We start from the raw sequence: 16,117 nt of genomic DNA on the forward strand, positions 1-16,117 counted from the left end.
TTAAAGGTGCCTCTCGTCCTATCCAGGCACCTGAAGCGCATCTTCAATATGCCTATAGCTTGCTCAATGACACACCTGGTGGTAATGTGGCTCTGGTTGTATCACTGTTGTGTCTCTTTGGTGGCACTGCTCACAGGTGTCATAAGCCATGTTTGAAGGGGTTATCCCTTGTCTTCAACGAGTCTATCTCCTGTTTGGAAGAGGTCTGGAATGTTGGACAGGCGCAGAATGAATGCATCATGAGAGCTGCCAGGGAATCAGGCCCATACCTGTGGAAATCTCTTCCTGTGATCGCACACCAACTGTGCATTGATGGAGTGCCAGCTCTTTTAGATTGCCATGTGTGTGCAATCGATTGCACTCTGCAGCAGTGGGAAGCCAGCCAGAGAGTTGAAACCCACTACCCGTTCATTCTGGCTGATGTCATTGTGGAGGAAGTACACATAAACGGATGCCCTGGCAAACAAGCCATCCATTACCTGTCGTATACAATTATTGGCGTTGGCCCCTCTGTTGGTCCCCTTTCTGCTGTTCTCCAGGTCCTTGTTGCACAACTGTGTCTTGTGCACCTGCAGATCCCAACACAGCATGACATGGATGCCATGGATAGACATTTTCCTCCTCCTCCTCAGATGTCCCCAGGGGTCAGGAATAGGACCACTGCTCTTTTTGATATATATTGATGACCTGGACTTGGGTATAGAGGGTATCATTTCAAAGTTTGCAGATGACAGGAAACTCAGAAATTTAGTAAACAATGTGGAGGACAGTAACAGACTTCAAGAGAGATAGACTGGTGAAATGGGCAGACACATGGTAGAAGAAATTTAATGCAGAGAAGTGTGAAGTGATATATTTTGGTAGGAAGAACAAAGAGAGGTAATATAAACTAAATGGTACAATTTTAAAGGGGGTGCAGGAACAGAGAGACCTTGGGGGTGCACATACACAAATCTTTGAAGGTGGCAGGACAAGTTGAGGCGGCTATTAAAAAAGCATGTGGGATCCTGGGCTTTATTAATAGAGGCATAGAGTACAAAAGCATGGAAGTTATGCTAAACCTTTGTAAAACACTGGTTAGGCCTGGAGTATTGTGTTCAATTCTGGGCACCACACTTTAGGAAGAATGTCAAGGCCTTAGAGAGGGTGCAGAAGAGGTTTACTAGAATGGTACCAGGGATGAGGGACTTCAGTTATGTGGAGAGACTGGAGAAGGTGGAGTTGTTCTCCTTAGAACAGAGAAGGTTAAGGGGAGATTTGATAGAGATGTTCAAAATTATGAATGGTTTTGACCGAGTAAATAAGGAGAAGCTGTTTGCAGTGGCAGAAGGGTCGGTAACCAGAGGACACAGACTTAAGATGATCGGCAAAAGAGCCAGAGGTGACATGAGGAAACAATTTTTTTACACAGCGAGTTGTAATGATCTGGAATGCACTGCCTGAAAGGATGGTGGAAGCAGATTCAATAGTAATTTTCAAAAGGGAATTGGATAAATACTTGAAGGGAAAAAATTTACAGGGTTATGGGGAAAGACCAGGGGACTAATTGGATAGCTCTTTCAAAGAGCCGGCACAGACACGATGGGCTGAATGGCCTCCTCCTGTGCTGTACCTACTATGACACTATGATACGTCTATTGATACATCCATTGCGTTTCCCCCCTCCCCCCACATCCGGATCTCGTCAGATTGAGAGGCTCCAAAGTTTTCCTAAAGTTGTCTCCACAAAGAACTCTCAGTCTCAACAAAGAACTCACAGTCTCAACACAAGAACTCGCAGTCAAACGATTGCCTGCGAGAACTGAGAGACCAGCTGCAATGTCTGAGCTTTTATTGAGATGTGTCAATCGCAGGTTGCATCTCGCCTCCGTTTCAACGGTGAGATTCAGAAGCCATGGGAAACCCGTGCAGGTGAAGTAAATTAGTTTTAGGTACAGAATCAACAAATAATTAGCTACCTCAAGTATTTCAACTAGGTAGATTGCCCCTTTAACGATCCGCCCGCCAGCATTAATTGTTGACGTGACTTTCAGGTTTCGGCTGCACATGCTGATCCAAACACGCCCACGTTAAAACCGGAAGTGGGCGTGGTTGGAGCTGGGTTGCAGTCACACTTCGAAAAGCTATTATTTTAACCTCCCACCCACCCCTCAACCTACACGTTCTTTGGGATTAAAATTACCCCCAAATGTCTCTCAATATCCCTGACTTCTGCGCTGTCATTGCTCTGTAGACTTATCTCTATGAAAGAACTGTTCATTGATTCTTCTTCTATCATTACTTCTCTTTCTTGCATCAATGCCTCCTCTTATTCCTGTAATCTACTCTCCTCTTTAATTATAGCCTCCCATCCTCAACAGTATCTTCAGTATTATTCAGAACCTGAAACCTGTTCAACACTTTTTTTCCCTGCATTATTCTGCTGATCTTCCACCTCTCTTACTGCTTCTTCTTCCTATTACCCCTCTGCCTGCCTTTCCCCACTTTCATTTCATCAACAGGTATTTCATGCAACTTGTGCATCTAATTTACTCCCCATCTGTCTCACTTACTGAATTCAACACCAGCCATGTACTATCAATGAGCTATTCACACTGAAATGAAATCTTCATGCTCACAGATCTCTTTCCGCACATCAACCTTACTCTCCAACACTGCTTTCAAACCTTCATTAACAGTTGATGCTCCCAACAAGATTTCTGTCTGACCTCCGCAGTTCTGACTGCAGTAAACACTCCACAACATGTACACACCACAAGACTTGCTTCACATCGTCTATGTCAGTACGGTTCCGATTTTGAAGGGTAACCACAGTTTGAATGACAATTTGCTTTTACCTCACTTCTTTGTTGTGAGTGGGAAAAACAATCCAGTAATGGATTGCTGGAACAGGTCACTTATCTGCACTCAATTTCTACTCAGGGGACTGCCACGAAACTATGCAAATTCTGATATATTTCTCTCTCAGTCCCCTTGCCCTAGAGTGTTAGTACAATACAGCATTTCAGCCAGTCTATTCAAGCCTGAAAATCATTCAGCAAGGCACTTATTTGCACTCACCTTCCATTCAGGGTGACTTCCGTAGAATTACGCAGGTTCTGCACTCTCACTGTCCTCTGGAGTGTTAGGCATCAGCCAATATAAAACACAAATATAAAAGTCCCTAGCATGAAGAATTCCTGAAAAATCCCTCTCACATAATCTCATTTTGAGTACTGATAATTTACATGTGCTACTCAAGGTTTACTTGTTCATTAATAATATCATTGGCACCCACTCGATTGTGTTAATCTGTAAAATGGAAGCTGTAAATTGCTGCAAATGACTGTTAAGTGTGTCAACACCTTTCTTTACTCCTTCATGAAGGCATTTTGCATCAAGGAGCGCACTGAAAGCTGTTAGCAAAATGCAACCTCCACCTCCAATTTAAGACAGAACCTGACGCTACCCATTAGACTACAGCCTGCATATCACTTCCAGGTATCCTTCACTCCACATTCAAATCTTCTGTATCTTAGCTGCTATTCTGTAAAGTTACCTTAAACTTTGGGAAAACTGTAGCATTTAAAATATAGCATGGCTCTAATTTTAAGGTCTGGTCAGGGACAGGTTGAATATAACACTGATTGTAATTCTTTCCTGTAATGTAATTTCAAGCTGCTATGTCCTGTTGGTAAGTTAATTTTAAGCAACAGGGAGAAATAAATTTAGCTTATTTAATGGGGTTAATTTTCGAGATCTACATTTTTGTTCACTTTAAGGTGCTGACCTCTGTTCTCTCTCCCCCTCCCCCACCCCCCCCTCCCCTGCCCGCTCCCGTTCCTCACATTGAGATGGCAGGTACATCGGATGAAGAGTGGGGGTTACCTGTGCAAGGCCTTCTTGATACTAAATCAAAAGCAAAATGCAGCGGATGCTAGAAATCTGAAATAAAAACAGAAAATGCTGGAGAAGCTCAGCAAGTGAGGCAGCATCTGTGGAGAAAGAAACAGAGTTAACGTTTCAGGTCGAAGAAAGTTCTGACGAAAGATCTTCAACCTGAAACGGTAACACTGTTTCTTTCTCCACAGATGCTGCCTTCTTGATACCAGTTTGGGGCCAGATACCTGCTTTAATGCAGTAGGAGTTGGGAACATTGAGTTATACTGCCTGCTCCAGACTGTTGTCTGCTCAGGCAGAGTTCTACATGTGTGTATTTAAATACATGCTTTGAACATATGCAGAGTTCTGCTCAGATCACTCGTTACATTTTCATTTTAGTAAAGCTTTGGCTATCCTGTTGGCTTTTACCTAGCAACAAAAAAGTAAAGGCACAGCTCCCCTGATAATCTAGTGGGCAAAGGCACTGTCTGATTTAGCAATAGGTCATACGGGTGAGAAGCTCTTCAGTTCTACTCCCGTTCTGCGCTGAGTTAGATAGTCTCAATCAGTACAGCAATTGAGTGTGACAAGAGGTCTCAAATCCCCTGAACTGGAAAAGAGAAAAAAAATCAACCCTGGTTCCTAGTCCTGGTCACTATCCAGTGACACCTGCTGACAAGTGTGTGTGGCTGTAAGGTGAGAACAGGATTTGCCTCAGCTGTGATGGCCTTCATGGTAAAATAGCCTGTTGACACTTCCTATCCAGCTTACACTTGAAAAATGGGAGCTGCCAGCCAGAAAGAATGATTGATTTCAGGAAATGGGGCTGCAAAAAGGGAGATTTTTTTTTTAAAAAGGTGTCCTGATATCTACTTGGGAAATTCTTAAAGTTTAATTCTCCAGATTAGCTGCTTCACATCTGTCTTGTTACATGAATTAAAAAGTTCTACGAGGGGCTATCTGGCATTGTTGTCTATATCACTGCCCTTTCACTTCTGAGACTCGGGCTGGAATTCAACCTAAACTGATAAGATGCAAGTCTCATCCCTTGGAGCGATGCAAGGACCCTGACTGGATTGAGTTTAAACAGTCACAACACAATTGTTAGTGGTCGGGAATCCAAAAACTGGTTGTAATTTATCTCTAATTGACAGTTTCATTCAGAGGCCATAATGGTTTCTGGTAAAGGAAACAAAAGTGTCACGTGTTGCAGGCGGGCATCTCTTCTGAGGCTGAAATTATGGTATGTTGTTGCAGAATAGAGGCAGCTTTACCATCCCTTTACCTCACGATGCATGTGAGTCTTGTATGAGGCAAAGTAGAAAGAACTTTACTGTGCATCTAAACTTTGTTTTCTTGACCTTGGAGTACTTGATGGAGCAGAATAGAGGGAGCTTTACTCTGCATCTAAACTGTTCATTACTTGTCACTGAGCAATTAATACTAACACCTCCCAAACTCACGACCTCCACCATCTAGGAGGCCAAGGCAGCAGGTGCGTGGGAACACCATCACCTCCACGTTCCCCTCCAAGTCACACAGCAGCCTGAATTCACCGTTCCTTCATCATCTCTAGGTCAAAATCATGGAACTTCCTATGCTAATATTATTCCTATGTTTAAAAAGGGAGATAGAACAAATCCAGGGAACTGTAGACCAGTTTGCTCAACGTCGGTGGGAGGATAGATAATGGAATCCTTACTCAAAGATGTAACAGAAAGACATCTAGAAAATGAAAATATAATAAAGAGTAGTCAACACGAATTTCAAAAGGGAAGGTCATGCTTGACCAACCTTATTGAATGATTTGAAGAAGTAATAGAGTAGATAAGGGTAATGTAGTAGATGTAATATACTTGGATTTTCAAAGGCCTTCAATAAAGTAATGCATAGTGGACTCATGACTAAGGTCAGAGCTTGTGGAGTCAGGGGACAAGTAGCAGAATGGATAGCATGCTGGCTACAAAACAGAAAACAGAGAGTAGGGGTTAAGGGCAGTTACTCAGACTGGCTAAAGGTGGGAAGTCATGTTCCCCACTGCTGGGACCACTGTTGTTCACCATTTACATAAATGATTTGGACTTGGGAATCAGAAGTACAATTTCAAAATTTGCAGATGACACCAAATTGGGAGGTATTGTTAATACTGAGGATAACTGCGACAAAATGCAAGAAGACGTTAATAAACGTACAAAATTGGCATGTAAATGGCAAATGAATTTCAATATAGTTGCATGAGGTGATGCATTTTGGTAGGAGGAATAAGGAGGCCTCGTACTCCTTAGAAAATAAGAGTCCAAATGGGGTGGAGGAGCAAAGGGATCTAGAGGTACAGATTCATAAATCATTAAAAGTAACAATGTAGGTTAACAAGGCCAGAAAAAGTGCAAACAAAGCACTAGAGGAATAGAATTGAAAAGCGGAGAGGTTATGTTAAACTTGTATTAAGCCTTGGTTAGACCACACTTTGAGTACTGTGCAGAGTTCTGGTCTCCATATTACAAAAAGGATATAGAGGCAATGGAGAAAGTGCAAAGAAGATTAACAGATATGATACCAGAACTGAAAGATTATAACTATCAGGAAAGACTGAACAGACTGAGGCTCTTTTCTCTAGAAAAGAGAAAGCTGAGGGGTGACCTAATAGAGGTCTTTAAAATAATGAAAGTGATTGATAGGGTAGATGTAGAGAACATGTTTCCACTTGTCGGGAGTCCAAAACTGGGGGTCATAAATATAAAATAGTCACTAATAAATCCAATAAGGAATTCAGGAGAAACTTATTTACGCATGGAGTGGTTAGTATGTGGTACTTGCTACAACATGGAGTAGTTGAGGCAAATAGCATAGATGCTTTTAAGGGGAAGCTAGATAAGTACGTGAGGGAGAAAGGATTAGAAGGATATGCTGATGGGGTTAGATGAAGTAGGGTGGAAGGACGCTCATGTGGAGCATAAACACCAACATAGACCTGTTGGGCCAAATGGTCTGTTTCTGTAAATTCTGTGCTGTAAATTCTATGTAACAGCATTGTGCGAGCACCTTCATCACATGGACTGCAGCAGTTCAAGAAGGCAGCTCACCACCACCTTCTCAGGGCAATTAGGGATGGGCAATAAATGTTGGTCTTGCCAGTGATATCCACTTCCCAAAAATTAATTTAAAAAACTAGGGACAATGATCACAAAAAAAGTCCATTCTCTGACAGAGGCACTGCTCATCAACTTGAGGAGCACAACAAACACCCAATTTAAGAACAACAAATTAGGTAAAAATGACAACAATAGTTTTAAAGGAGGAGCAACACTGTATTGGGGAAATTTTCAGTCAACGCGTGAGTTCTGGGGACAGCTCACAGCAGCCTGCACTCCAATTTCTGCATTGTGATGGACATTGTTACAAGTTCAGACTGTGGCTTTCCGAATGCCATTTCCATATGTTTGTCCTAGGTTTTATTAAAACAAAGATGAAGGTTGACTTATGACACAATGATATTGATGCATCACAGCGCCCAACCCCGTGTTGAAACTCAATTACGTGCCCTATGGCAGCACATCCCTTTACACTGTGTAAAATTAATCAGACAGAAAACAACTATACAGTCGTGGCCCATCTTGGCCTTAACTGCAATGCCCAGTAGTTTCTACAACAGGAATCATCAACATCACCATCACAGGGGCATCAGCAGAATTGAAATGAAATATGCAAACATTATTTATAAGATGGCCTCAGGAGTGGTAGAATAAGACCTTGTGACAACACTTTGTCACAGGATGATTTTCAACAATCGTGACTTGTACCATACAGTCCTGTTTCCATACTGCTACTGCCACATCATTTAAATATTGGAGGGAAAATAACACCATTGAAATAAAAAGGACACCTGCAATACAATGTTCAAATAAACTTCAATGTGCAAAATAACAACAAAACAAACCTAAAACATAATAATAATCCAAACAATAACCCAAAGTGATCTACTTCTTAACCAGCCATGTTGTGTATATTATATAAAATCCCCAAGGCCACAAATCTGGATGAAGTGCATAATCGCAACAGACAGTTTCCATGTTCGTCCTTGATGGCACTCATAAAGCAAACCCTAAAGTACTTAAAATTCTTCAAGCTAAATTTTAGTTTGATCCAAGTACGATAGCTCATTTAAGTAAGGGATACACCCAACTGAATATAGCATGCTCTGCTATGTGCTTGGGTCCACTGGCTTAACTGTGGTACTGGGATCCTATGATTCTCTATACTGAAACAGATCATTCAAAATTACTCAACAGTTAGACTAAAATATGTCAAACTGTTAAAGTCATAAAACGTAAGTCTCTGACGCTGGAGAACATTACCATTAAAAAGTATTTTAAATTGTGTTATTTTTCTTTACTCAGAGTCATCGGCATTCTCTTTGCAAGTTCTAACATTTTGATTTGCACCTGGGTGCGATGTTTCATCTCCAAGCCCGCCAGCTCGCCTCGGGCCATCAATAACACACCAAAGGTGTGAAGGTTCACGCTCAGCTGGGGTTAGAACCAACCGCACTGTGCTACCACTAGGGTGCAAAGGGTTTCTAATTTAACAATAATCTTTATTGAGAACATGTATGTCTGATAAATATTTATGTAAAAAATTCATTCAGTGTAATTGTTTTGCATAAAATACCTTACTCCAATCAGAACGTGATTTTAAAAAATAGAAATGATACGATGTATATAACAGAAACATACACAGTGCAATGCGGTGTTTGTGTATATCCCCTCAGTAATATTAATCCTTCCAAGAGATTCTTTTAAAGACACGCCAATTACATGTTACTGAAATCTTTGAAGTATAGGAGAAAATAAAATCATAAATGAATTCGCAAACAGCCTGTAGGTGTGAAATGCAATCAGGCATTTTATTTTTTTACAATACTCACCGAATCTCTCGGTTGCTGGGCTAAAATGGCGAAAGTGGCCAGTTGATTACAGAGACATTTAGTATGTGCTGCTTGTGTATGCACTGTTTCACAGCCCTGGGGGTCCCAGCTCCCTGGACCAGAATCCCTGCGATAAAAAGAGGGAGAGGGAGAGAGAAACACGAGAGATCAGACAGCAGTTTGCTTTCATTCTGCTTAAAATGAGCGATCACCTAGACATTGTTCAGTGATAAAGAGAAGGAAACGGGCAAACACACATAAAGATCAGGCAAGTGTTGTTGTATCAATCATGAGCAGACAAGACCCCCACACGCTCCATATCACCGTAGCACACGCTACCGTAACGTAAAAAGCTCTTTAATGAAAATAAAAAATCCTTCAGACCATATTTAGTCTGATAATCGGTGTCTTTTTCTCCTCAGTTCCCCACCTCTGTCACTTCTCGCAACAACTTCTTTCCCGCGTTGACCTCAGTGTAAGTGAACGCACCACCAGCAATGCGAACACGTTAGCCGGCACTCGTTCAATACTCAGCGGCGAGCTGCCAAAGCCACTATCGCTTCCAGTCATCTCCTATCTGGGCTATGGATCGCGCCGCTGGATCGATTCGCTCCCCCTTCCCCCAGCAAATGTCTTTGCAAATGGCCTAGATTCTGAATTGAACTAAGTGCTCACGAACTGAAATAGCATCTCAGCCACGGCGGAGAGTTTGGGGGATTAAAAAGCGAGCAGGGCTACAGTGCAATCCATCACCTTTTTCAATGACGGTGGTCTCCGAGCGTCAGCCCACAATATACGCCAGACGCAAGCGTTTTGTAAACTGCGTATTGATTCCGTGGCAATAAAATCTGCCCGACTTTAATTAAGTCCTTTTGGAAAACAATTTGTGAAGGACCTGGCGTCCGTCATTTAATGGTAACATTTGAAGCGGTACATCTCAGCAGCAAACCCCTGGCCTTTGGTGGTTCGAATAATTCCCCAAAATGTTGGGAGGACCAACGATTCTTGGTGGTGGGGATATAAACAGTGCTTATCCTGTTTTTACAGGGGTTCACAGCTCTTCCGACCAAGTTACAGTGGACAAGCGAGAGAACCTCCGTGGACATTCACTATCCCCCCCGCCTCTCTGAACTTCCTGTTGTATAGCAGAGCTGAGAAAGGATCTCCGACCGTACACGCAACCTAACCAGGCTTTTTTACAGCTGTTGTATCCAACCCTCCGGGATTGTTCTGGAATATCCAGGAATTAATCTCCTGGACATTGCTGGGAGTAATTCTGGTGAAAAAACCATAGGGGCATTAAAAAAATAATTTTCTTGAACACTTTTGTTCGTCAGTTATAAAAATATTGGAGATGTGAAAAAAAGGCGGTTTGACTGGATGGCCATGTGATGAAACCTCCAGAAATATGTCCAACAAGAGTTGGCAACCCTACCACCTACAGAACTGACAAGTTCCAGAATACCAATGAATTATTGAGTAAAATAAATTTCTTCCCCATCCCCCAATCATCTCTTCCCATCGCTCCCTCAGTCTCATCTAAATAAAGCTGTCATCTTTGCTCGGTCAATAACACTCATACCTCTGGCTCAAACGGCTGTGGCATCAAGCCTGAGCTAAATTGGTTTTGCAATCCTTCCTGAAATGTGGATATATCCCCTCAGAAAACAGATGCCACCAACTGCTATAAAACTTAAATTGTAAATACAATGGGAAATAATGGTCTAAATATCATCATTCACAGTCCAAACAGCAACAAATTATGGATGCTTGTGGGCCAAGAATTTTTTTTTGTGTTGAACATACAGTTCAAAGTCACTGGCACAGATATTTTATTTTCAGAAAGTATGCCCATTTTCTTGTGGATGTCTGGATTGTTGTCTTAAGACATTGCTCCATGGTCCACCTACTTTTTCTTTTACAAAAATAAACAAAAAAAACATGTTTGCACTCCTCCTTTGTCTCGCTTGACCATAAGAATGGAAAGGTAATCCATTCCCAAGGCAATCCAGCCTGTCGGATAGACTTAAGAAACGGGAAGGAAAATAGGAAAATTCTTGGAATGCATTACAAGCCATCAAACAGTGGAGATGAGATAGAGAGGGAGTTCAGCAGACAGTTGTGACCGATATGTCGGAAAAGAAAGAACTTGCATTTATATGGCACTTTTCATGGCCTCAGGACGTCCTAAAGCGATTCACAGCCAATTAGGTACTTAAAAAAAATTATTGTTATAATGTAGGGAAATGTAGTAGCCAATTTGCGCATAGCAAGGTCCCACAAACAACAATGAGATAAATGACCAGATAATCTTTTTAGTAACATTGGTTGAGAAATAAAAGGCAGGGCATCGGGAGAACTCCCCTGCTCTTCTTCGAATAGTGCCATGAGGTCTTTTAAGTTCACCTGAGACAGCAGATGGGGTCTCAGTTTAATATCATATCTGAAGGACTAATAAAGTACAAGAGGGAAGTAATATTGGGTAATTTTAACTATCCCAAGGTAATTCATGTCATCAAAGTGGGGAATACTTTTTCAAATGCATCCAGGACTGCTTCCTCAGTAAGTATGTTTCTGTCCCAAAAAGGAAATGCTGTTTGATTTAGTTCTGGGAAATGAAGTGGGGCAAATAACTGATGTAACGGTAGGAGAACAATTGGGAAACAATAATCACAACATAGGTAGGTTCAATGTAAGAATGGAACAAATAATGAAAATTCAAAGATAAGCGTACTGAACTGAAAAAAGCTAAGTTTAGCAAGATGGCTTCTAGCCCAAATTAACATGGCAGAAAAGTTAGCATTCAAGAGGGCTGCTGGGCAATCCCTCCAGCAGGGATGTCAGAACTGATCTGATCTCTGCTAACTCATCTGTTCTCTCCACGGGTGCTGACTGACCTGCTGTGTGTTTCCAGCATCTGCAGCTAATTGCTTTTTGCTCAACAGTATCTGTGTTTGCTGTAAGTACACATACGGTTATATGCCATACTAGCAATACCTCACCTCATTCCCCTCAGCTAACACAGGAGTTAGAAAACTAGCAACTGGACTCGGGATTGAATGAGCTCTCTGAAACCTTGAGAGTGTGGATGGTTTTACCAAGGCAGCCTATTTTAATTTTCACTTGCGTAAATCTTTTTACACTAGTATATGGTTACCCACTCAGCTACCTCTTATAAATCTTGCAAGTCTTCTGGTGTATCCAGGAGGGTCTCAGATCACTTGAACCAGCTTCCAACTCCTGGTGTTGCAGGCTAATCTCTTGACAGTGCTACTCCATTAACCTGTGTCTCTCTATTTCTGACACTCTGGGCTCCCACTGCAACAGCAGGAACCTTCTAGACAAATAAAAAAGAGTTCTGCAGAAATGTAGTTCGGAGGTTTGCCTGCAAGATCAGGTAGAAATGACTATGCATTGCACCATGTTTCGAGCGTAAAATGGGCTCAAAACATACGAATTTAGCAGTGGGATGGCCTACACCCAATCGATGCAGACGTTAGTCCCACTGCTCCATTCGTGGGGCCCATTTTTTAGATGTCCTGGGAGGATGTCAAAAACAGGCGTTAGGCCTCTTGAAATGGCCTAACATGCGTTGGGTCTGACATGCTCTTCACCAGCCCCTGCAGCTGCCAACGAAAGGTAAGCTTGAGAATGAATTTTTTAAAAAAAATTCTTCTTGTGGAGCCAGGAGGAGCAGGAGTGCTCCCCGATGCCATAGGTGTCACATTCACCACCCCCCCCCACCCCCGCAGTCCGCTTCAATCCCCCACTGGGGACTTACCTGAGGTTAGGTATTATCAGTTAGGCAGACGGCTCAAAATTGTTTTTCCCCATCGAGCGAGCTACCTGTGGAGGTGCGAGCAGCACTCCCCAATTATTCAGATGAGGCCCGAGGACCAATTTCTTGGTTCGGGAGTGCTGCTTCCGGGCCCAAACTAATTTCTGCCCTTCCATCTCTGTGCAATATTCTTTTTCGATATTAAATTGGATAAGTATTCATTTGAGTCCCATTCTATTGCAAAAAAAATCCACTGCCTTGTTGGTTATACCAGGGAAGTGCTGAAAGATTTGAATTTTTTTTGGAGTAATATGTTTTTGCACCTCATGAAAAAGATATTTAAAAAATGCCTGAATTGTAATTAATAGTTTCTTTTTGCTGACTCTCTTTCCTTCTGTTTTGATGACAATGGCCCAGAATTTCCTGCAGATTTATAGTGCCACGTAGAGCCTGTTTTACAGCGCAAACGTCCCAAGAAATTATGACATAAGTGACTTATGCCATTACTTGCGTCGCTCCACCATTTCCCTTGCCGAAACAGTGAACAGCTAATTATCATAGCCCCGCCCCCATTTAAAATCAATAGCAATCTCGAATTTGCTGAATGAACACTACTTTGATTGCAATTGCCCCTTGCACCGTTAAAGAATGGTGCTGGTGGAACTTCTAGCTTTAGTTATACTGCTGCAATTCATTCAAAAGGATACAACCAGGTGTTGTTTTGGATTTTCTAAGTTGTTTAAATTGCATAAATCTTGCATTACCATCAATATTTAACTAAATTAAAAACAAACCATTCCTGTTGGAAATGTGGAGATCACTCGATCCCTGCTGACAGTTGGGGTGTGGAATACACTGTTATTCATTCTTTTCTCTCTCTGCATGAAATTCTTCTGGTTTTTCCCTATTTAACACCAGTAACACCAACCAGGCAACAGGAGAAACTGGAAACTCAGGTAGTGCTAGCTACAGGTGCCTCAGTCATCAAGGGATAGGAATATAGGAAAGGAGTAGGACATTCACCCCCTTGAGCCTCCTCTGCCATTCAAAGAGATCATGGCTAATCTGTACCCTAACTCCATTTACTCACCTTGGCTCCATATCCCTTAATACCCTTGGCTAGCAAAAATCTATCTCAGATTTAAAAATTATTAATTGAGCTAGCATCTACAGCTTTTTGTGGGTGACAGTTCCACGCTTCTACCATCTTTTGTGTGAATAATTGTTTCCTAACTTCTTTCGTGAATGGTCTGGCTCTGATTTTAAGGTTATGTCCCCTTATCCTAGTCTCCCCCACTCTCTCTATCTACCCTATGAATTCCTTTCAAAATCCTAAAAACCTCAATCAACCGTTAACTTTTTATATTCCAGGGATGACAAGCCTAGTTTATGTAACCTTGCCTCATAATTTAACCCTTGGAGCCCTGGTAACATTCTGGTGAATCTGCGCTGCACTCTTTCCAAGGCCAATATATCCTTTCTAAGGTGCGGTGCCCAGAACTATACACAGTACTCCAGGTGTGGTCTAACCATAGCTTTGTATAGCTGTAGCAAAACCTCCTGTCCTTTATATTCCAGCCCTCTCGATATTAAGGCTAACATTCTATTAGCTTTTTTGATTATTTTTTGTATCTGACCACTACATTTTGGTGATCTGTGTATGTGGACCCCTAAATCTCTTTGGACCTCCACTGTTTCTAGCTTTTCAACATTTAAAAAATACTCGGATCGATCCTTTTTTGGTCCAAAATGGATGACCTCACATTTACCTACATCTGCCACAGTTTTACCCACTCACTTAATCCATCAATGTCTCTGTAAATTTTATGCTCCCGTCTATACTACTTACAATGCCACCTATCTTTGTGTCATCGGCAAACTTGGATATATGGCTGTCTATTATGTTATCTAAGTCATCAATACATATAGACTCTAAACACACTTTTTAAACTTCAATTTCATATGGACGATTGCTTTAATAGACAGCGGATATAGAGTGAAAGGAAATGGTGCAGTCAAGACTGAACTGAACACAACCATTGCGCACAGCAACCATGTAAGTGCTGTGTCTTCCATCAGGTCACATCTCTTCAGCCTAAATTCAGAGCAAACTCTTTTTAGGCAGTAGATATGCAGACAGGGAGACGATACCTACTTCACTTACAGCTCAGAAAATCCAGCTTCCTAAAGACCAATTTGCTGCATGGGTGAAGATATTCTTCACATACACATTTAAATAGATTAATACATGGGTGCGTATGTGTATAAAGGGCATCTGCAAAGGATTTAAAGGCTATAACATTTAAGAAAATCATTTCAAAATGTCTTTACATGTGACGGCAAAAAGGGAATCTCTTTAAGCAAAGGTTTTCAATTAATAATTCTGTGAACATTTTTAAAGGAAAAGTTTTTCTTCTGGTCCTGGAATAACTGTGCAGCTGGGGCTCCAGGGACTGGGTCCGGATACCCGAGCGAGATCAATCGACTCTAAACACACATTTTAAACTTCAATTTCACATAGGACGATTGCTTTAATAGACAGCGGATATAGAGCAAGCAAGTTCTAACAGAGACGCAAGCCGGAAAATCTATCAGTTCTGAAAATGTTTTACAACATTGCACACGGGCTCCTGATTCGTCATAATCCTCACTGTAGTGCATTCAAATAGTTTTTCCAGTAATTGTTGGCATAAATTTGCTACTGGTCTAACCTATAGCATTCGTCGACAGTATTGGTGTGCAGGAAATTCCCAGCTAATGACACTTGCTGGGTATAGTTCCACGGGTGGCAGGAGCATTTCCATACCTTGTGCAGGTGGCCAATCTTTCTGCATATAGTGAGTGTTAGCAGGCTATTGTACCAGGATGCTCAGACACACAGATATTTCATCATGGGGCACTGGCTAGCAACTAGGAGCAGAAACCCCGGCTGGCTTTCCCATTTCTTATCCTCAGGAGCGAGATTAGAAAACATTTCTACTCACAAAGGGTTGTAGAAGTTTGGAACTCTCTTCCGCAAACGGCAATTGATACTAGCTCAATTGCTAAATTTAAATCTGAGATAGATAGCTTTTTGGCAACCAAAGGTATTAAGGGATATGGGCCAAAGGCAGGTATATGGAGTTAGATCACAGATCAGCCACGATCTTATCAAATGGCGGAGCAGGCACGAGGGGCTGAATGGCCTACTCCTGTTCCTATGTACCAATTGCAGCACCCAATATATCACAGAGAGCAGCAGTCTAGGAAGAGGCCAGCCACTCACATAATCTCAGTCAGAAGTTGGAAGGGCCCCAAGATTTTCAGATGTATCTGTGGAGGTCCTTTTGGCAGAAATGATGGCCGGAAGAGCAACACTGTTGGGCACTGCAGGCAAGAAGCCCCATAACTGGGTGATTCAGAGGGGGAAGGTGGCAGAAGGAGTCAGTGCAACCTCCACCTTCCCCCTCAAGAACTGCAAAAGAGTGTACAAAGAGGTTCAATGACTTTGTAAGGGTAGCTAAGGCTCTGTTGCCAATCCATAGTGTGTATCAATGATAGAACCTTCACTCTTC

At 42.0% G+C, this 16,117-nt stretch overlaps 1 protein-coding gene and 1 non-coding gene across 2 annotated transcripts in view; both read right to left on the bottom strand.

Annotated features, from left to right (window-relative positions):
- The window catches only part of LOC137342497 (adhesion G protein-coupled receptor B2-like), a 697,882-nt gene that overhangs the window by 158,701 nt on the left and 523,064 nt on the right, over positions 1 to 16,117 (bottom strand). Inside the window, exon 17 of the mRNA XM_068006399.1 lies at positions 8,786 to 8,912. Coding sequence (XP_067862500.1) covers positions 8,786 to 8,912 — 127 coding nt within the window. The remainder of the gene's footprint in view (positions 1 to 8,785; positions 8,913 to 16,117) is intronic.
- On the bottom strand, positions 12,093 to 12,146 carry LOC137343876 (U7 small nuclear RNA). Its single transcript, XR_010967912.1, has one exon. It is a non-coding gene; the product is annotated as a U7 small nuclear RNA (small nuclear RNA).

This window comes from Heptranchias perlo, chromosome 26 (assembly GCF_035084215.1).
Source record: "Heptranchias perlo isolate sHepPer1 chromosome 26, sHepPer1.hap1, whole genome shotgun sequence".
NCBI classification, from domain to species: Eukaryota; Metazoa; Chordata; class Chondrichthyes; order Hexanchiformes; family Hexanchidae; genus Heptranchias; species Heptranchias perlo.